Genomic DNA, 23,258 nt, shown 5'->3' with positions numbered 1-23,258 from the left:
AAGTAATTAAATACTGTTCTTGCTATTGGAGAGGTTCCAGACCTTGGTCTCCAAAGATGTGACATTGCATTTTCATTAACTTAACAGGTTTCATTCATAAAATATTGAATAATTAATCCAATTAAAATGTATTGTAAGAATCATAATGTATTTTCCTCTTAAAACCATTTAAACATCTGTGAGAATCATGTATACTGAAGGGAAATATGAGAATGAAATTGCCTTTTGACTTTGAAATTTAATTAAAACAATCTGGTTGAAAAATCATACATGTTGAAAACTCAATGCCTGTATATGAATATTTAAATAAAGGTCAACAGTAGTCTTGTGAACCTGAGGACAAGAAATATTGTTAAGGCTATTTTCTCGCTCTTCTTTTCCATAAAAAAATGATATTGTAAATCTCTGAGCTGCTGACTAATTCAGCTCCAACTACTTCACAAGCCTTTTTTTTTTTTTTTTTCTTTTTTGGGGGTGGGTTGGGCACTGTAAAGAAGGACGGAGCTTTCTTTGTTGTCCAACGGAGGTAAGGCTGGGATCAGCAGGAACTGCTGATGTTCAGCATCCTTCAGGTTCAGCGTGTGACAGCTATGGCCAGAACTAAAAACCACTTCTGTCTAATTCTATTTTGCCTGGAATGTTCCAAGACTGAGCAGAGGAATAGTGACACCACACATAGCCAGCCAGTGTTCCCCAAGAACAAAGACTAAATGCTAATCCGTGTTTTTCTGACTGCTGCACAGTTCCCCTGGGAGGAGGATGCCTGTGCACTCACTGGATAATAATGAAAACCTGCTTCAATCAATAGTCTATAAAGCAAACCACCTTTCCATTCCTACAGCAGAACTCAAGCTAGGGAGAGCATTAGCGCTTCAACATTTAAACTATTCAGCCTTACTTTTAGGGAGCATTTTGTAAGGAATAGAACATTAACCCATGTTGTTGCCAAACACTAGTATTTATTGTGACAGTGACACACCAACTATTACCCACACAAATACATTACTTCTGCACCTACAACCATATTGTTCAAATTGTTTCTGATGAGTAAGTTCCCAGTGCTGTAGGTGGCAGCTAATATGTAAAGTCCCCACACAGACCTTTTCCATCCTGTCACAACATTGACAAAGCACGAGTGCACCTGCAGTGCTGAGCTGAGTGTGGTGGGCTGCATTTTCCACCAGTGGATAAAAGCAAATGTTGCCTTTTATTGGGCATCAACATTGTTTAAATTCTGTTTTAATATTCTTTCAAATTCTGTTTGGCTGTCATAACAAAGAAGTGTAGTGAGTACATCATTTTCTCTGCTCTTTCCTTCTTGGGAATCAAGTCCTAATAACTTGGCATTGATTATAATTCAGAGATTCTTAAAACTGCAAAAGATGAAATCTCTCCTTTATTATGAAAGTGGGGATTTCAGAATTGTTTAAAAACAGCCTAAATCCTCAGGCAATACCTGTGCATACTCATTTCTAGTAACCTTGCTTTTGCTTTGGAAATAACAGGAAACTGTCAGATAATTGGCAATTTTATTTTTCATGAGCACAATTGCACGTACCAATATAAATGCAAGACTATTATTTCCAAGGTTTAGCCACCTTAGTACTTCATCATTATTCAAATTGTTTTCTGCTAAGACCCAAAAATTCCAGAGCATTTCCAGCCTTGAGTTTATCCTGTAAAAACAAAACACATAGATATGTTTGTGCTTAGCTCATATTTAACTCAAATGCTTTTACTTGTGCTTTAAAAGGAGCTGCTGCAAAGAGACTGAAGGGTCTCTTCCACTCATTGCAGAAATCAGTGTACTATACTGATTTTTCAGTGGTTTATCTCATGTCTTGAACAGAGACTTAAAAAGGAGGGAAAATTCAAAGGTAAAAAATCATACCTTCAGTTTATAGTCAAAATCATCCATTGAATCAATCAATTTTCCAGGTTCCAGTTCCCCAAGTGGAAAAGGGTAATCTGTCCCCAAAATAACTTTGTCCTGGTAATAAAAAAGATGTGTACATTTTGTAGTAACATTTAACAATAGAGTTTAAATAATATGGATATTAATATGTAAAATATTATAGTAACATTAATATTATATTTTAAACAAATCTCAGGAAGTTCTCCACAAAATTCAGGAAAGATGGTTGGATTAGCAGTCCTGAATTTGAAATTTTTGGCCAAATACATCTACACAAATTTAAAATTATCAATGGGTGAGAAGAATGTGCAACAAGTAATACAAAGCAATAAAAACTATCTTCTCTGTGCTACTTTAAAAGATGTAATAATGGCAATGGGGTACTACTGAAAACATGATACAGTGTAAAAATACTACAAATACATAAAGTTGAAAAAAGTATTTAATTTAACTGGTATTCAACTTGAGATAACAAAACCTAAACCTCATTTACAAAATTTCATATATTTCTGGAAGTCTGCAGCTTTTTTAAAATGTCACTGTCTTTGGCTGGGACTGGATATTAACTGTGGGTTTGAAACATGTAGCTGAAAATATGGGTGACATAATATGATTTGTTTCTGAAAGTAAGTCAGTGAGAAGAAAATTCAATAAAAATCTGTGTGCAACATCCCTTGTTATCAGAGATGAAAAGAAATGAGCAGATCCTCAATAGGACCACATTGTTACAAGTTCATTTTCTCTCTGGAATGGAATTTCCCCATTTTATCAGCCTTGGAGAGGGCATACTGCCAACTCTCTTGATTTTATCAAAAGTGTTTTCCTTTACACTTCATCTCCTACAGACGGGAGTATATGAAAAAAACAGAGTTTTTATTAAAAATATATGTTTTGAAATGTCTCATGGATTTGAAATCAAATTTATGAATTTTGGACACTTGTTATAATGTTTGAACTCTGTTACCGGAGTCCAATGCTGAAATAGGGTGAAAAAAAACCACCATTCAGTTATTTTCTGAAATGGTTTATTTTTCTTTTTGTCAAATGATTAAAAAAAAAATTCTTAATCTCCACTAGATGTCACCCAAAAGTCTCTGAAAGAACCTACACAAATCTTTGCCCAAAATCTTAACAGAAGAGACACATTCTATTGTTCTCTCCTGTGTTCTGTCCTGTGTTCTCATTTATTATAGAAGAATTAACGTAAGATTAACATAGGAAAATTTACACCCTCTGTCTACTAAATCCAGTTCTGAGCATAGACTATACAAAATAGATTTGGATGTGTGTATTTGAAGCAGCTAAATCTATTCTTTTATTAATAATATTAAATACCAAGATGCTTTATTCAGACAAGAAAAACAAATGTCATGTATTTTATGATAAAAAAAAACTAACTATAAAAGAAACCATACCAAAAAACATACAGGTTTATGAAAGAAAGTAGGTTTTTAAGTAAAAGAGAAGGAAACATAGAATTTGTCCATCTGTTTACTAGGGAAGGTCATGTAAGACAGAAAGGTTTGTATATTCTTGTTTACATCTCCTACATACTAAACCAGCTTCAGTTTTGTACCCATCTATAAAATGGGGGTTCCTATACCTGTCTTTAGCAAACAGCTTCAGAGGAGTGCTGTGAAGTCTCTGCAGATGAATAATGCTCCTAGCATAAGGGAAGTACTGTTATATTCTTCCAAACCATATCAACAAAGTCAATTTTCCCTCGAAGACTTGGAGGTCATTTCCTTAATTAGCACATCTCTCCTATTAGAGAGGTACATGGGGCTAATGATTAACCTCAGTGGACCCTGCTACTCAGCACAAATTTTTTCACAATAATAAGGACCTACATCTGAAAATGAATCTCAGAAAGCTTTAAGCATGACTTCATCCTCTTACATAAGGAAAAATTGTATTTGCCTTGAATTTCGCCTTTTTTCCTACTGCCATGATGCACTTGAAGAAAAGTCCAGAACACTGTGGTCAGTTCAGCTCCAGCTTCTGGCCAGAGAATGCTTTGCCTTTGGATGATGACTCTGGAGGAATCACCATGGGGAAGTTTTTGCAGAGATGCACTGAATCATTTAATCCCATGTCAACCCAGTACTTCACTTTTTATAGCCAGCAACACTGGGGATTTTGTGTTTATTTGTATTCACCTCATGCTACCACGTCATGGGGGGAGCAAAGGACTGCAGCGATTCTGCACTCTTACAAGATTCTTTCTCAGGAGTGTGTATTTCTGCTTCCATCCCCAATTAACCTGCACCCCAAACTAAGAAGGGAGGAGATTAAATGGACACGACTCATCACAGCTGTCAGTGGATTTTAACTTTGATCAGCTCAAGGCCAGCACACCACACGCTGGTGCCAGGCAGTGCCTGCTCCCCAGGGACCCAAAGCCATGTCCAGCACATCTTCTCTCACGCTGATCCCTTCCTGCACAGCTCTGAGCTGTTCTCTGGAGACCTGGCCTATTTCAAACCTCCAGCTCACAAAGTTACCGTGTCAGCCTCAAGAGTCCATCACATTGTTTTTAGCCCAGCATTTATTAATCTTATATGTGTTACTCTGCCAACACACGTCTGCACAGAAAGCGCTGAGATATTTCGTGTTTCTTTAAGTATTTGATTCATGGAAGGGTGTTATGTGAGAATGTCAACTTTCCTTAGAAAAAGAGGGAACTTTTTAATCTTCATGGTTGTAAAGTTTGAAATAGTGATGTGAACGTTTTTGTTTTCAAGGACAAGATGCCTTAGGCTATTGAAAAGAGAAAGAAAGTTCTCCTGAGTGTAAAAAACATGGTTTTGGTGTCTGACTCATGACTTTTCAGCACTGAGATTGCTCCTGATGTCACATTGTTTTAGCTCAAAATACTCAGAGGAGAATTAGACATCAACATCCTGGGTACTATGCTGACTAAATTTATTGTGTTAAGACTCTTAATTTTAATAGTCTGTTGACAAAATAAATAAGACACCAGAGAGGCTAATGCTGAGTGACTTTTAGATTATCAAATTACAATCCATAATCTCTCTCTCCTGAAAATTACAGTTGCAAAGACTAATTACAGTTAAGGACCAGAGTCTATGTGTAGCTTCTTAGGATGAAAAGTAGAGAAATTAAAGTGTGGTACAAAGACAGCAGCTTTCCCACAACAACAATAGTTTAGAAGAGCCTTGAGATGCAAAACTTCTGACTCTAAAGCAGAAGTGCCCCAAGACCTGTGTGCTACAAGTTCAGACAGAAACAAAACTTCAATTCTTCAGCAATGGATTCCGCATCCTGTTGTACTTTCCCTCCTGCTTTGCTCTTGACATCTACAGTTCAGCTTAACAGATTCAGATCACAAAAAGAATCTGTGGTCTCAGCCAGCCTGAGTCATACAGCTGCTAATTTACCAAAGTCTTTCTAACAATGGCAAAACACCTTCCAACATTTTAAAATGGATAAAAAGAAACAAGTGAGTGATCTTTTCTCCTTGCACTGGCAATTTAAAATTCAAGAGCTAGACTCATCCTTGTGTACTAGAACTGCATGTACAATGAAAATATACTTAGAATGAACATGGTCTGGATTTGGGGAGATTTCTCAGAAAAGGAGGTAACAGAGGCAAGTGTTGAACTGTTACTCCATAAATCTTTGGGTGCCTTGTAGAACAGATGTGCACATCACACAGAATAAAATTTTTAACGTCTATTGTAAGAAAACACCTTAAAGCCACTTGCTTTAAGATACAGTTAGATTCAAAAGATAATACATCTCAAAAACTACTGGGCTGTGGACCATGATTTGTTTGCTATTTAGAGGTTGGCAACAGAAAATAAAAGAAATCAGTATTGGGCGGGAGCCCTAGAATTTTATTAGTAACCTATCTGGTGCCTAAACTTAATCTCTGGCACAGAGATGGCAAATGCCACCTTAGTCAACACCCACTGATGTTATCAGAACTTTCCAGTACTAACAGCTTATTCCAGATTTTTTTTTTTTTTGAGTAAATTGACCTGGGTTTTATCTTATTTGTTTCTAATGCAAATAGGTTCCATGGCATATTTTTTGCACATTTTATGGGGCTCCTTCAATAAATCTATTTTTGGTTCAGCGTGGTTTAACCAGAAAATGTGTCCACTCCTTAGAGCTGCAGTGTTACTGTTACTGTATTGTACAAAGATATACATGTTACAAAAGTTTCCCTACTATTGTTTCAAGCTGTAGTTGTGCTGTCACATGGATTTTCCATGAATCTTCAAATGCCAAGTTTTCCTAAAAGGCACAAGTCCTGCAGGGGAGCTGCAGGCAGAACTCCAGTCACAAAGCTACAGACCTCAGGTGCAGTATGAACTGAAAACCCTCAGATTTTAAAGTGTGATACCTGAGCTCAGAGTACTGCAATAAAGAAAGCAATAGTGCTGCATTGCTATTTTTGCCTGGCCTAGCCAAGTCACTTCTGTACCAGTTCTAGAGCAGATTTATTGCAGTAACCTGTTCAGACTATTAGAAATGGGAAATCAACAGATTCTTTTTTGTGGAAAAAAGCCCCAGTCAGCTGAGTGGTGTTTGTGAACTTTGGTCATACAGGAGGCCCTGTTGACACCAACCATGTGAGTCTAGACACTGATGTACAGAAAACAGGACTGCAGCTGTTGAGACAAGAAAATCCCTGTCAGAGCTTGCATCTCTGATTTGACATCTGGGAGGTATCTGCCTCTGGCTGCAGACACTGTGAGGTGCAGAGATCAAGGCACAAAGATAGGTATCTTGTTGATTTGCAGCGATCCATTGGAAGCTGGCATGAGGAATGCCATCTTCAAACTTTTTCTGAGCATTTACTAAATGAGAAAGGATTATTTGAATGCTTTAAGATTTTTCTGTCCCATGCTGTACCTCATTTAAATTGTTTGCTAAACTACAAAGATTTCTTTACAAACAACTAAAATACTTCTGCAAACCCATAATGTTTAATTGTCTCTCTGAGGTACTCACAAAAGCTTTCTTTATTACTGATTTTTATTCTGCATATAACTTCCCAGGTGGAAATACAATTTGATTTTTTCAAGCATGCACTTGAATTTGAAAATTAAGCCATTAGAAAACCAGATTCCAAACGGAAGTATTCTTTGCTTGAAGTCCCATCCTGAACAAGCTCAGAGAAGGATGGAGCTAAGGTTGAAAGTTCATGATTTCCTGGATTAAACCCACCATTTTAATAAATCCATATGGTACAAGCATTATTAACATGGCAGAAGCCCATAAATTTATTTCACTGGGTGACATTATCTTCTTCCTGATTTCTTCTTCTCTTCACCTTTCGCCATTTTCTGGAAAATTAACTGAGGAATTACTCACCCACTTTTGGAAGCTCTAAAACTCACCTCTCCTATTACACTTGTTAGCAGCCTTAGTGCCCCATGGTCGTGGACAAGACTGTCTGTGTAAAATGAGCCAAGGTATTTTCTTGGATCCACCTTATTATCCATGGCACACAAATCAGGGCGCACGTTGAATCCATGGGAGATTCGACCCACTGTGTATGGAAAAGCTCCACCTGCAAGAAGAAATTTTTAATAACTTTCAATAATCTGAAAATATGTGAAAAAAAGGGAGAAAGCCACCTTATCATCAAAGATCCATAAGTTCTCCTGTCAGCTATTTAGAAAGAAAGAGCTTTGCACCAGTGGTTTTTTTATTCCTTTACCTTCATTAGCTTCTTTCTCCATTTTTCTCACTTCTTCACTACTGTGATGCCCAGATTCCTCCTGCTGCTTCCTCTTCCCTTTCCTTAAACCACCTGCTGCCTCCCCTTCCCTTTTGTTTTCCCCTAACTGTTGTACCAGTTCAAGCCCTGCAGGCTAGAGAGTGATCATAAAAGCAGCTGATATTTCAGACTGTCTTCTGTGGGGTGACAGTGCTGGTGGCAGGCTTCACATGGTGACCCCATTAGGTGAGATACCAGAAAATACAACTGTACCATGCTCAGCCAAAGAACAGGAGTTTCATGTGGTACACTACTCACCTCCATGTGCAAAGCAAACTTTCAGCTTAGGGAATTTTTCAAAAATTCCTCCCATAATCATGGAGCAAATGGCCACGGTTGTTTCTGTTGGCATGCCTAAGAAGAACAACATCATAATTGTATAAGAGCTTTATGTTTTAAAATTCCTATTTGATTTTTAAATGTTATTTAAATTTTCTTCCATTAGCCTTGAGTCAACTGAAAAAGTAATAGTTGCAGGGCAGCTGCCAAAGGTCATGCATTATTTCTACTGGAGGGACACAGAGTTGAGCTCTAATTAACTGAAATGAAGATACAGGCCTGGAAGTGAAAGTGTTCTGAATTCTAAGCCCAGTTTTTGCTCCATACCACTAGGACAGATGATGGGTTGGGTATGTCCTGAGATACCCTGTACAGGTCTGATTCCCACTATCCTTGCTCAGAGACAAGTCTGGAAGATGCCAGGGTGTCTTCTCACCTCTGCTTGTGGGTTTGTGTGGAAAGTGGAGTGGATGCATTAGTGGATAGTCCAACACAGATTTGGGGTTTGGTTACCATATGATGCCAGATCCTACACTTTAGAATTTACCTGTCTTTCTCTTTGCTCCTGGCTGAGCTGGATGCCCAGTTAGGAAGAGAATAGGAATTTATATTCCTACAGCAGACCTCAGCTTCTGATCACACCCAACATATTTAGAATATCATGCCATTTTAAACACCCAACTTCAGACATCCAGCTTGAAATCAGGAACTGAGTTCCCCTCATTTATGGGGGAAAAAACACCTACCCAGCTCAAAAGGTTATTTTTATTAATGTTTTACCATACACTCAGATGCAAAGCATTATTAGGCTTAGTATGAAAACATTCTATTTACACTTTGTTAAGTAAATGCAATAATTTTATTTTCTTATTAAATCTGTGTTGTTGAGCCTGATCTGATTAAGACTAACTGATAAATTTTCAAAATAATGCACTGGTGACTGGGACAGCAAGATTTTCCAAGTATAATGTGTATGATATGTATGCTGTGTATGTTTTTCAGAACCGGTGGCAGTGCAAAGCCATGCAAAACAAACCAACACAGAACAAAATACATGAGGGCAGCATTAGGTCTAAACATTTCTGGGTAGCACAATAACCCTCCTCCTGTTATTCAATGGTATGATTTACCTATCAAATGGGGGGGAAAAAACAGTAATCAGATAATATCCCATACCTACTGACAACTTTCACAGTACATCTTGTTTCAGCTACAGCTGATGTAAAGTTAGATTTATTTCCTCTCTGATGAACCTGTTTCTAAGAAATAACCCAAGAAATTCTAGGAAATAATGTTTGGTTTTGCTTATTTTTTCATTTACTCCTGTCATTTTTGAGGAGCCAGTTTCTGAGATTATTCACTTCTTCCTTGTTATCTGCTCCTTGTATTTAGGGCAAGAGAATATTATATTCTGTTGCTAGTCTGAGTAATTTTAATTTGAAGTATTTAAAAGAAAAGCTAAACAAGCTTAGAAAGAAATGACTGCTGAGTTTACACAACAGACTTAATCATAATATTAGATGTAAAAAAAAAAGAAAGTTTGACAGAAAAATTATGTAATTTTCTCCGTACTTGTACTTTACTTGGCAGCAATCTCCTGGACATAATCCAGTTCATAAATGTAGGTTAAGCAAAGTAAATATATACTTACCTATTAGCCAGGGAAACCAATATTTGGACATCCTCCCATCTGTAGGCATGTCCCAGGGATGCACAAAGAGACAGCAATTTAATTTCTCAGCAGCCTGCAGCAAAAAGAAAAAGTCTGAATCTTGACTAATCATAGCAAAATGCATCTTAGATCTTAGTCAGGCTTTTCAATGACCTGCAAATCTGTACTGAGCAGTAGTACTAGTGATGAAAATAGGCCCACAGCTATAAGCTATATTGTTGGCTATATTTACTCCTCTGAGCCATATTCTGAAGTCTCCACTCAGTTTCACAGTTCTTCCTGTGACTACAGAACTGGAAGCATAGATGATAACATCTCTTTGGTGAACCAAGTGTTTCTCAGAATAATGCAGTATAAAAATGCTTTTTCCAGCTATGCTTTTCAGCCATCCTGTAGTATAACATCAGTTCAAGAAAACATTCTTTTGGCTTCATTACACATATGTAATGAATTCCAATATGAGAATGAATTCCCATATTGTCCTATCAAATAATTTGAAGATGGTTTTGCAGCATTGTTCCAGCTGCATTCAGAAATTTTCATTGAGTTGCACTCCATTTGTCCCCTTTGGCCCTCTGCCTGGTTTTAAAAAAAATTAAAAATATTCCTAATCCTTCCTCAGAGTTCAAAATCTGGCTATATTCTGATCAATAATCCATCTCTACTCAAGCATGGTAATTTTTCCAAAACTACTGACATAATTGGAAAGGAAAACAGAAGACTAGTGTTGGATGCTGACTCTGACTGTAACTCAACTGTATGCTAAAATTTGAATACACAGTCATCAGAGTCATTCATATGCTTAACCAGGATTTAACAGCTCGTTTTGTCAGATGTATTTCTGGACATGTTCTTGTTGCTAAGGAGATTATCACACATTTGAAAAATTTGGGTTTATTTACCCATACATGCATAAATAAAAGCTGCAACTTTTGGATTGTGGAGAATAATTGCCATCTACATTTGTAAACTAAAAATATCAATTCAATAACTGGCCTGGTAGTTTGGCAAAGTTCATTATCCAATATGGCTTAATTTCATAATCTGTATTATCCAGAGATGTTTCTAAAAATGAAAGGGGTTACTTTCCTATATGTGTGAAACATAAGCTGAAGGATGTACAGTATACAGAGAGATCCCAGAACAAGAGAGGGATCTCAGCAGCAGAGACATGTAGTTACTGGAGAGAGTTCATCTCTCCTGTGAGGAAATGATGAGAGAATTGGGACTGTTTGTCCCCTAGAAGAAAGGGTTCAGTGGAGATCAGGAAATTTCAGGTTGTCCAGAGGGATTGTGGAGTTTCCATCCTTGGAGATATTTAAAAGCCTGGGATCTGGCTGTAGGTGGCCCTGCTAGAGCAGGGGGTTGGTCCAGGTGACCCCAGAGGCCCCTCCCAACCTCAGCCACGCTGTGATTCCATAAATGTGGGTATCTCCAAGAGCAGAGGTTGATATCTGACTGGATATAGCCATAAAAACAAGTAGTCCAGATGCTGCACCAACAGAGTTTTTGAATAAATTGAGCATCCTGCAAAACAACCTCTGTGGATCAATTCCAGGCTGAGAGCTCTAATAACTTGAGAAACAGATTCAGAATGGACATTGATTAAACCCCTAATTTAGACAAATGACCACCCTTATCTGGACCTCAGGCTATTTAAGAAATACTATCTATTAATTAATTTGATAATCAGTACATTCAGTTTGGAAACTTTGGTCCTGTTTACATAGTTCCGTGTGGTACTTTGGTGCTATAGGTATCTCTGATAATCTTAGGGGGGTTTATCAGCTATTTCAGTAGGACTGGATACAGTAACTTGAACTCAAATGCAAACAGTGCAGAAGTGCTTTATTGATGTTGCACTTATCCTCACAAATCAAGAAGGCAGATCCACGGTGAGAACTCATATAATACAACAAAATTTGTTATTCATTATTATAAAATATGTTTCAGAATATGTTGTATCATTGCCATAATATCTTATAAAGAATTATGATGTACAATTAAAGCTGAGTCTCTCTGATCACTAAGCAGATTAGAAGGCTGAAATGACAACTCAATGTGCTTCAAGATATTTTTAGACAGATTTCTATATCACAGAATTCCCCCAAAGAAGGAAAGCAACAGCTACTCACAGCATAAACATGGTACAGCTCTGGGGCATTCAGGTCCCAGTCATTGACATGAGATCCAATCTGCACTCCAGGAAATCCAAGTTCATTCACACAGCGATGCATTTCCTTCACAGCCAGCTCTGGAGCTTGCAGAGGTAACGTGCCCAGCCCAATAAACCTCTTGGGGTACTTCTTTACTGTAGCAGCTAAGTCATTATTTAATATCTGGGCAAGATCTAAAGTATCCTGGGGTTTGGCCTGGTAAGATAGGAAGCATAGCAGTATATTTAAATATAGTTCTCAAATGTTATCACCTTTGAAAGTTACTGGATAAATGTCATTGCAAACAACTGGCAGGGTTTGAATCCAAATTTGCTTTACAGTTCTGAATAACTGGAAACCAGTGGGGCTAAATTCTGCCTCACTTTAAAACCTCTGGGTGCAGTTCTGCTTTTTCTCTTGAATATTTTATCAACTGCTGTTGCCTTTACTGCTCAGGATGAGTGTAATAAAGCCCAGGTTGCTGATGCACATAAGTACCTGGTCTTTTGTGTAAAGCAGTCCCCTGTTTTTTTTTATCCCCATGCAAAAACCTCAGTATACAATTTTTATACATAGCAATGAATATTTACTCTCCTATTACTGGAGCAGGAGAAATAAAAATAAGAAATGGGAGATGCTGGAACATGCGAATTCTACAGAGAAAGCTGGAGCAAACTTCTCTAACATTTAGAAGGAAATAGCATCCATGATTCTAATAAGGAAGTGCAATATCCATGCAATCAATCTCTGGGTTTTTTTTTTCCCCTAATACATATTTAATGGAAAATATTCTCTTAGATACAAAAATAAAATTTTGAAGAGATGTTACTAACTAGAAATTCTGAATATCAGTGCTATTTCTTATATGTGGGCTTAACACTGATTCTAAATGCACAAATCCATTTACATATAAGCATCCTGACCTATTCATATTGCTAAATAGTCACATTCAGAATGTATTTAGAACAGCATTTTGCTGTGCTTTATCTTATTTCTTTGAAGCACTCAAGATCATCATGTGAGGAACATAGGAACTTAAATTTGCTCCTGAATTTTAAGATTCAAAGCATTCCAGGTTAATGAGTCCCATGCCACATTTAAAAGGAAGTGGGACAAGGCCACAAATATATCCTTTATGTCTATTTTTTTTTCCCCTGAGAAAGTACTAATTGATGTCTAGCTTTCATGGAATGTGTACATATATGTCTACCTGCTAACCATGGATTAATGTTGGATGCTTTCTCTCAATTTCCAGCTGCCCCATAAGGCCCCCAGAAGAAATTCAGTTGCTGTTTTATCTTCTCTCTCTGTGTGTGCTCTGGTGTGGAGCTATGCCAGCACATCCTGCAGACATCTTCTCATACCTGCACTCCTTTCTTGCCTTTTCATTTTCAGCAGAGCAATTCTAGTGACTGCTTCAATTTGTAGGAAGATGCTTTTGTATTTTAAAAATGTTGCTACTTATGAATTACAAAATATGTGAGTTGGAACCTACCCAGTAGCTGAACATTACAGGGACTGTGGACAGGACTTGGACGGTGACTCCTGAGTAAGAAAAAGCAAATATTAGTGCTTCCTTTTTTGTTGTCTGTTTTTGATAAAATGTTACAAATAAGAAAGTACTTTGGTTTGAGAGGCAGAATGTAAAAGCTTTAATGATAACAAAACTGATTTAACAGTGACATAGAGAAATGATTTTTAAAAAAATTAAGGATCATGGCAATAAAACTCATCGTGTATCAATTTATTAGAATTTGTATATTTTTGCTAAGTAGAAAGAAAAAACACTACCATAGTCATACTAGCTAATTTGTGAAATTAGGGTTTTTGATTTTAGGAGTTAGTATGCACATGTACAAACAATTAAAATAGCAATTTAGTATTACTCTCACATGAATGAAACTGACATTAAACCAACAGAATATAACTCAAGTTTACTTTGGGGTGAATTTGTCATATATAATAAATAAATAAATGAATTAGCCCAAAGATAAATAGCATTATATTAACAATAGTTGTTAAACAATGTTTTCCTAAGTGTTCCTAAAGCCATATTGTGATAGGTTTCATTCATCTTTTGCCTGGACTACTGAGGTTGTAAATATAAAAAAATCTGCCTGTTTTCAGAAGTAACTTTGATGTTAAAAATAAAAAGAATTAAGCCCATGTTGTTTTGTTTCTACTCAAACACAAATCTGTATTATAATATTGTGGGTGACAGGTTACAGGAGTGAAAACAACAAACCTGGCAGACAAACAAAATAAACAATAAAGTGTAATTAGGACTTCACAAAATAGCTACATGCAAAATTGTTTTGGTGCTTTTTTAGGTTTGTTTTTAATATTTTTGCACATATCTTGTCATGCTTTAAAAAATTTAACTTGGTTGTTAGTAGTAAAACTACTAGAACAAAAGATGGTAGAAAGAAACTCCAGGGAAATGAACTCTAGGAGAACTCTAAATGACTTGCCAAAATATTTGAATGATTAAAATGATTTATCCTCCTCCACAGAAGTTTAAGTAGGAAACAAGAGAAGAAGCTGACTCAGATTGCTACAAGATCTGATTAATATTATATAAAGCAGCAATGGTTTAGGGGTAAGGATTAGGTCTGCAAAATTACATAAATACTGAAATATCTAAGTTAGATCATCCACCAATATGGACACTTGATTAGTCTGTTGAGAACATTCTCCATGTTTTCAAAAATAACCATTGTATCTGCTTTCAATCCATTCTTACACTTCTGAGCAAATTTAACATAAACCTTAAGGTTTCCAAGCTGACTGTTCCTAGACATTAGCTTTAGGAAGAAGAATCAGCACAGAAAAGCCTCTACTTTTTTACCCTCTTCAGAGGGTTTTACAAAGGAGAAAATAACAAGGAAAGGAAGTTAGGATGAACTGATATATTTCCTCAAAAAAAATTGTGATGATTTATGTCACGGAACTGTGATATTAATTACTTTTACAGCGTGTTTTATTGAGTTACATGGATAGCTTGCTTTATTGAGTGGATCAAGACAGAAGTATGCACATCAATTAAACCTAGGACATATGGTTGGGAGAACTAATTGAGTCTCTTTGGTCCACTGGAGACTATTTCTTAATATTGGCAAGATTTCTTGGGCATTGCACAAACAGAGCCTTTTAGCAACCAAACTCTAAGTTATCCCTCAGAGTAAAAAATACTTTTAAGTGACTGATTTTAATTTTGTTCAGCTGGGAGACTCCTTGTATCCTTGTCCCAATATTATGCCATGTTTGGAGGTTAAATTTTGGGTATGATCTATCTCAGCCTGTGTAAGAGAAAGCAGTCTTTGAACTAAGTAGTTACAGCTTTCTAAACTGAAAAGGAATAAATGTGGTCCACAGTCTTTATCATTAGCTGAAAGATGAAAGAATGAAAAACACTAAGGCCTTTTTCCCTCCCGCTACATAATTAATTGACTAATGCCTGTATGTCTGGAGTGCTGTAATAAAAAGGGACATTTTTAGGCCACAAGTCACCAGATGGTGCTGTAACATACAGGTTTAGATAATTTTTTAACCAAGCGAGCATTGTTTAGTCCACGAAGGAATCTTGTGATGCTGCTTTCATGATACATTTTATTTTCTGGAGAGCTGCTGCAAAAATTTGGAAAACAAATCCTCCTGTGTTTTCCCTCCGTTTACAACAAATATAGGGGGCAGAACTGTTTTTTAGAAACTTGCCATTAGTGCTGAGGGAAATATCTGAAAGAGAAAGATGCCCAAAGGCTATTTATGATCCACTGTGTAGTTGAGTGATTTGGTAATCCCCAAAATCTCTGAGCTAACTCAGAGAAATATTCCAGTATAGTCAAGGCATGATTCTATGATTCTGTGACAAGGCAGCATATTTCAGAGTTTGCAGTCTTTCTGGCATTCCTATTAAATGTTTAATGGTTATAGTTTCAAATACTGCTTTTCCAGGGTGAAAATGAAGTAGATGAAAATTGTCTAAATTGTGTTTACATAAATTTCCCACTACCTGGTGAGTTCCCAAGCTAGCCTATGTTATGTGTTGCACTAAACCTCCCTTGGAAAAATAACCCAGGCTATCTCCTAACACAGAATCACAAAGTAATTTAGGTTGGAAAATATCTCTAAGATCATTGATACCAACCATGAATCCAGTTCTGCCAAGCCCACCACTGAACCATGTCCCCAAGCACCACATCTACACATCCTTTAAATCCCTCCAGGGATGGAGACTACACCAGGGCTGTTCTAGGGCTTGACAACACTTCTAGTGAAGAAATTTTTGCTAATATCCAATCTAAACCTTCCCTGATGCAATTTCAGGCAGTTTCTTCTTGTTTATTATTTGTCATCTTGGAGAAGAGACCAACTCTCCACTTGCTACAACCTCTCTCATCTGCTTGTCAAGGGTGATAAGGCCTGAGAGGAGGAAGCAATAATCATAAAGATGCTACTTGTACAATATCTGCTCTTTTAAGCAAATCAGGTGTTTGTTCCTTATGAAAAGTTGAAGATATTCAGGTTGTGTCTACTGGGAAATTGGTATAAGAATTTTTCAGGCCTCAATCTAAGAAAAAATAATCTTTAGTAACATAATATTTCTCTAACAAGAGTAACTTGGATTTACAGTGTTAATAAGAACTAGCAAAAATAATTTATCAGCCTAGAAATTCCTTCCCTCATCCTCAGCCTCCCATCTTACCAACCTTATTTAATGGTTAACATATAACACGATAGAAAATAAATTTGTAAATTTGGCATCTGGGTAAATTTCGAAATAAGGAAAACCGTTTCTGACAAAGTAATTGTACCAGTTCTCTAGGCTCAGAGTCCTACAGTAAAAACACAGAATGAGGCCGCAACAGGGCTAAACAGAAAAAAGGTATTAGAAAAGGAAACAGACATACAATAAATCCTATGTGTAAAAAAAAAAAATTGTTAATATTTGGAACAAAAATGAAAGGCCTTCCTCCTCCTTTGTGAGTCATGTTTTAACTGGAATGTATGGTGACATTTCAAGTCCAGGGTCACTCATCCTTACTTTTGTCAGTGAGTTCCTTGGTATCTTAAATCCCACCAAAATTAATAAGTTCTAGTGCGGGGAATAAATTTCTGAGAATGAGGAAAGTTATGGGTACAGATTCCTTCTGAGTATGAATATCAGTTTCCAATTACTTTCAACAGATTTAAACCAAGTAATTAGTATGCTAAACCTTTTTTTTTTATATTGTTGAACACTTTCAGATGGACTGACAGAGAAGTTGTTATTCTAAATGAAGCACAATGATTTGAGTTCCTTTGTGGAGGTACCTGACTGGTCCATCTCTTTAATCCGTACTTCTGGATCCCAGCAGTTCTCTTGAATAACTCTAAAAACCTTTCCATCCTTCATCATCTTTGCCTGTCCCTGTGAAATGACATTTTCATATATTATAAATGTGACAAAGTAGGACCTGCTAATTTATAGTCTCTTGATATATTGTGCTCCTTACAGAAATTCAGTGGCAAAATTTTGATCTTTTATTTCTATTCAGTAGGTATTTTTAAACAGAAATTATTTTTAAAATAGATATGAATAAAACAGTAATCTGTAGTTCAGATTTAATTCTTCAGAATAATAAAAAAATTCCCTTCCTTTTGCAAGGTACATCACTCTATATTTATTTGGAAAAGATACCAGGTACCTTAATCCAAGTTTATCCTCAGACCAAATTTTGACCTCAAAACAATGCTCTAATTAAATCTGTGCTAAATTTTCCCTTTGGGTATGTGTGTGTTCTTTTAAAGTCAATAGCATCACAATGATTCCAGTAAATACAGAAATAATTGTGCAACACAGTTAATTTCAGTCCAGTGATTTCTTATCACCAGTGATACTGAGACAAAAGGAGACCTATTGTGTTGTCTTCAGATTACATTTTCTCCTTGGGAAGAAAAAAAATATTGAAGAATTTGGAAAAAAAATCTCAAACAAAACTTATACACAGTATAAACCCATGACCTGAATTAGTGCAAAACCTTTCTCATATGCCACCAATTTCCAGACACAGGAAGTTCAAAATGTTATCACAGTCATGAAATTTAATACTGTTCCTTTATCAGCATGGAAACTTTTGAAATGTCATATTTGGTTGATTTGTGAATTGTTCCAAGAGAGAAAGTGCCACCACATTAAGCAAATTGTCTGTTAGAATTAGGGGTGCCCACCAGCTGCTACAGACACAACGGGATTTCTGCTCACACAAAGGGATGAGGTACAATTCACCCACACCTGCAAGCCCTGAGTATTTCTTGGTTGTTTTAATCTACTGCAGGGCTAAATGGAAAGTCAGAGGATCCCCTGGTGCTGGGCACGTGGGGTGGGTCAGTGCAGTCATGCAGCAGAGGTACCGGGCAGAGAACACTCTCCATCTGCAGGGAAAAGCTGAAAGCCACACAAGAAAACCCAGCAGCTATTCCTCCACCTTCCCACTAAACAGGAGCTGAGGGCAAGGCAGTCTTTGGGCCCTCCCAGAAAGGGATTTCTCTCTCTCTCCAAAGGCCACTTTATTTTTCCTCACAAAATTGGTCTTATTTATGGTCCTGTCAATTTTTCTAAAGAAAAGGATTTGTTAAATCTGAATATTTACTACTAGTGTGCTCAGCCAGGGGGGTTCTGTCCCCCACTTCTGAGAACTCAAACTGTCCTTAACCTTGAATTTGTTACTAACTTCATACATCATTCACAAATATACTGTCCTAATGAATATTTTAAAGCCATCCTCAGCAAATCTAAGTGTGCTGCCTTGGCAACCTGTCAAGTTACTTGTTAGCTGTATCACAGGTTGTGAAAATTACTTGAAATTTTACAACTACAGGGTCCTGATCCCCTGATGTAATACTTCAGGTTCTTGCAAAACTGGTTTTCCAACCTGATGGAAAGGTTTACTGTAGCTATACACTCAAATACATTAAGAAAAGCTTAGTGCATTGATACAGGTTGTCCAATAAACAAAAAAATATTTGGGGTGTAAGAAAAATGCAGATTAGAACCGAGCACTTCATCACATATGAACAGATCACATGGACTTGTTCCATTCTATTCTACACTTCTCTACTCCATCCCATCTTAAAATTATCTAATATTTGTTTTGATTAATGTATGTGGAAATTAAGAGAGATACATTTAAAAATTAAGTCCTGCAGGCTGATTTGGTTCATCAAACTACATTTAAAATTCTCCCCTCACTAAACTACTCAGTCACATCCCGAATTGCACTTTTAAAATATGCACGTGATTATTTTCTTCCAGTTTGACCCTGGTGCTTCTTCAGAGAATGGAATGGGAGGCCTTTGGGGTTTCTTTAAATCATAGGAGTTAACATCCCCAGTTCCACATGTCTGAAGAGGATTTTATTTTGCCATGCACTTGTTGTCATGCAGAATTTCCAGACAGAAGTAGGCCGGATGGAATTCTCAGTGGAGCATGTAAGGCCATTATTGACTTGCCACAAAGTTCCTCTGCAAACTATTTTTAGCACAGAATTTTAGCATCAGACCTGTAACAAAATCACCAGAAATGTGTCCAATCCCTGTCTCCTTCCTGCAGCTGCCAAGTATCCCAAAAGCTGTGCCATCCACACACTGGTTCCCCAGGTGGCTTGTTCTTGTTTATTAAAATATTAGTTCCTTTTGGGTTAGCTTCTCATACAGATGACTGCATCTAACTCAACCCAAATCTGCATGTAATCTGCTTTAGTCTGACCTATCTTCTTGGAAAAATTTTCTCAGAGTTATCCATTCCAAGGGTTAAAATGAGATGATAAAGAAGAATGGATGCTGGTTCATACAAGGGAGTGTGAGTTTCATCTTTCAGGCAAAATGTTTTGCTGAGGTATATTAGGACTTAGCCTGATAGGAGTAGACCTCTAGAGAAATCTGTATCAAAGACAGAGCCAATCTTATTGCCATTTTGCTTCTCAACAGATCTCCTGAGAGTTTCTATTCCTGATGATGACACAAGATCAGCTCTGAGCACCAAACAGCCCAAACCTTGCAGTGATGATCCAGCTGTACCCATCCACCATATCCATATCTCTGTGGAGGAAAGAAGAGAAACCCAGGGCTAGTTAGCTCTCTGCAGTAGTAATAATAATAACAATAACTGTAATAATAACAATAATAATAATTAAGTTCTTACAAAAATACTTCATTCAGAAGAAACACTTACATATGCTCAGCTTTGAGCCAGAGTAGCCCCACTGACTTCACCAGAAGTGCCGAAGTGTAGCTGGACTGGACTAACGGTGTTTGTAAAGCTGGAATTGTAGTTTCCCGTTCAACAACATTTTTAAACAACTGCTTTAAAAATGCTTCAAGTTGCTTACTACATTGAGGTTCTAACTGAAATAATTCTGACACTGAAAATATTAAATTAAGCATCTGGCAGTGTGAAAATTGAGCTGACGAATTTCCAATCTGTGACCAGTTAATCATTAGCACAAAGATGCATTGATTCCTCTTTTCAGCTTCCATGACTCAGCAGCAGGAGTGAAGGTCAGCCTCTTGTCTATTAATATTTAAACAGGGAAGAGAAGCTAAAAAGGGAAAGCTTAGATGCTCGTTGATTCTTTCAGAGAGATTCAGAATTGTTTATGCAAAAAACGCAAAACCTACATAAGGTGCTGATTTCCTTTTACTTTCATAAATTATCAACTAGAAAGTTGTGAACTCTTGAAATCCCTGAGTGAAAGCAATGCTCATGATTCCTATTTCTCCAAAAAATGAGACTAAGCAAGAGCAAGCATTTGTTTTGCTGAAGTGTCAACAATTTGGACACAGTCCTGAATTTCCCGTGATACCAAATCATCACTTAGTGCCAATGTGAGCTTTCCTAATGTGGGTGTGAAGAGCCAAACCTCCTGACCTTAGCCAGAGATGCAATCACAGAGGCTGTGTGCTCTGTTTAACTACGCAACTATGTAGATTTCATTTAAATTTATGCATTTGTGGGTTTATACACATATAAAAATACTGAAAATTTGGAAAAATTTAATAAGTGACAACTAAAGAGAACTCTAAACTAGATCCATTATAATTGCAATTGTAAGCTGAGCAGAAAACAAGTATCTGAAAGGGGTACTGAAGGAGCCCATAGGCAACAGATAAACTCACTGGTCTGACTTTGAACTTATTTTATTCCTTCTTCCCCTCAGGTATTAGTTGTAGGTATTGACAGTCCATATCTGCTTTTTCTGTTATTTTTCTATACTTGTGATATTTTCCTAAGCTGTTAAATCAATATCTTGACAATAAAATTTTCTAGTTTGATGGTCCAGTATTTACAAAACTGGAAACAAGAGAGAGAAGTTTAGCACTAAATAAATGTGTGCATGTTAAGATGCCTCATTGGTTTTCTTTGCATGATCTGTGTTAATGGCTTGAATTTCCAGAGGACTCCAGGGAATTCTGAGAGTTGTTTTCTATGCTGAACCCATTAATAAACCATTGAATTGCTCAGAACAGAGGGAAAAAACCTAGCAGGTGGAAATTAAATTTTAAAAATTTGGTATTTGCCTCTTTATCTCTGTTTAAAGAAATGCAATTCTGGCCCACAGTGTCTAACATTAGTGAATTTAGTCTTGATGTACATCAAGGAATTGGGGTCTTTTTATCTCAGTGAATTGATTGTCTGTTTAAAGTGCTTACAGACAAATGTTGCCCTGATTTTTAAAAGTGTTTTGTTTTATAGTTCTTTTGAAAGTCTTAAAGTTCTCATAAAACTTCTTCAGCCTTCTGATCTGTTTACGTATTTCCACTGGAGTTCTCATGCACAGTTCATGTAAATAATGATTGGTTTGCATTCTTCTTTGTGAGAGGAGAGAATTGATGGACTGTTGATTTGACCAGTGTGGCTGGAGAGGTGGTAATTCCATCCTCCAATCCACGGTCACCTCTGGAATTCTATAAATATCAGATGCTTGAATAAAACGCTCTCCTTTTTGGCCTTTGAACTTACCAAGTGTTTGTGTACTTACTTTGTGTCCAAAAGTGACAGACAAAAATATTTAATTAAAAAAAACCCAACCTATATAACATCAGAATTAATTTTATAGGTGTTTTTATGAAGTTTTTGCACAAAGACAACAAAATCTGGAACGTGCAAAAGCAACTTGTCTTTCTAGGACAGCTATTTAAACTCCTATCCATTTAAAACAGACCTAATTATTCTAAAAGTATCTGTATCCTCACCTACATCATCCAGTGTATATGTTTTTCATCAGGAGCTGTTTTTATTACAAATAGGGTGTTCAAATAGATATTTATAAAAGCCTTCCTATCTAAACAAGGAAAAAAACATTCTTTTCCAGGAGGTTTTATGCGTAATGATGTTATTTTTCACAACTAATGAAGAAATAATCCTATGTATGTTTTCAATGCCAGGTTTTCTCATTACTTTTTCTTCTAATATGCTATTTACATTTCCCAGCTGCTCTCTCTCTAATATTTACTGAAACTGGACTGCTTAAAATCACAGAAACCCAGAACTAATAGTTATGGAGTCCCTTCAGATTGATTACATCGAAACCTAAATGACATTCTTCATTCTAAAATACATTTCACAGGAACATGAAACATATTGTAGACAAGAATACAACAATAGCAACAACAAGAACAACAAAAACAAGAAGAAGATAACAGAAATTCACTTATAGCTTCAGTGTTTTGACAACTGAGATTTTCTATTTTAAATACAACAGGCTAATTCTTTCCAGTAACTGAAAAAATAACAGATATTAGTAAAATTGTCATCATCAATTAACTGTACTTAGAGTGACCCCACTCCCACTGACGTTAATGATTTCATGCCTGTGGGTATAATGATGTGGATGAATTTGTCTTATTTTTGACATTAATTTTGTCTAATATTTGATTATTTATTTTATTTAAAACAAAAGTGAATACCATTTAGGAATGGAACAGAACAGCTCTATTTTTTATGAAGAAAGTGGAATTTATACCTTATTATCCAAAAATTTTGTGCCTCAAAAAACTCAAGGAAAACTTTAAGAATTGCGTCAATATAAATAAAAAATGGGGAACAGAGCTCAGTTTTACATCCCATTCTGACTGGACTCTTGCTTTTCAAAGCAGTGCAATATAAATATTTTACAGTAGGAAAAAAATCCCAAATTAGACAAAAACCTAGAGATATTTACCCCAGAACCCTTCCTTCATTCTTCTTTCAAAAATCACATTGGTAGAAATGGTCGTTGATCACATAAGGCACTGAATATCTAAACTCTTATTACCTTTTTCAGGTCAGGCCATTCCTTAGGTAGAATGTGGCTATGAATATCAATTTTCATTTTTGAAGTGCCAGAGGAGAAATACTCCTTCAATGCTAATGTTTTGTGTGTGAGTGCTGCTATCCCTGCTGTCCCTGGGTCACAGGTTATTCACTTTGGCTGCTGTCCAGATCCACCTGCTCTCCTATCA

General features: G+C 36.6%; 1 protein-coding gene across 4 annotated transcripts; it reads right to left on the bottom strand.

The window, feature by feature from the left end:
* Window positions 1–1,515: 1,515 nt before the first annotated feature.
* Window positions 1,516–23,209, bottom strand: ACMSD (aminocarboxymuconate semialdehyde decarboxylase). 4 transcript variants are annotated; one of them, XM_002197911.6, is made up of 10 exons: window positions 23,072–23,209; window positions 19,812–19,856; window positions 17,091–17,187; window positions 13,273–13,322; window positions 11,757–11,993; window positions 9,601–9,694; window positions 7,929–8,024; window positions 7,288–7,460; window positions 1,892–1,990; window positions 1,516–1,676 (listed from the first exon to the last, which is right to left on the bottom strand). In XM_002197911.6, exons 1-10 carry the CDS (start codon window positions 23,126–23,128, stop codon window positions 1,614–1,616), a joined length of 1,011 nt encoding a protein of 336 aa, XP_002197947.4. In that variant the 5' UTR covers window positions 23,129–23,209; the 3' UTR covers window positions 1,516–1,613. The 4 variants fall into 4 exon arrangements, with proteins under 4 accessions (XP_002197947.4, XP_030133930.3, XP_030133932.3 ...); XM_030278070.4 differs by lacking the exon at window positions 23,072–23,209 and adding an exon at window positions 19,990–20,220; XM_030278072.4 differs by lacking the exon at window positions 17,091–17,187 and having other exon boundaries at window positions 23,072–23,178.
* Window positions 23,210–23,258: the final 49 nt, after the last annotated feature.

This window comes from Taeniopygia guttata, chromosome 7 (genome assembly GCF_048771995.1).
Source record: "Taeniopygia guttata chromosome 7, bTaeGut7.mat, whole genome shotgun sequence".
Lineage (NCBI taxonomy): Eukaryota > Metazoa > Chordata > Aves > Passeriformes > Estrildidae > Taeniopygia > Taeniopygia guttata.
This window is presented reverse-complemented; position numbering and strand designations above follow the sequence as displayed.

Excerpts from the sequence above, each read along its gene's own strand:
- ACMSD (XM_002197911.6), bottom strand. The coding sequence starts at position 23,128 with ATGAAAATTGATATTCATAGCCACATTCTACCTAAGGAATGGCCTGAC. Across the intron at positions 13,323-17,090 it reads TAAAGAGATGGACCAGTCAG|GAGTCACCGTCCAAGTCCTG; the intron begins GTACCTCCACAA and ends TTTCTTACTCAG. Across the intron at positions 7,461-7,928 it reads AGTTTGCTTTGCACATGGAG|GTGGAGCTTTTCCATACACA; the intron begins GTGAGTAGTGTA and ends TTCTTCTTGCAG.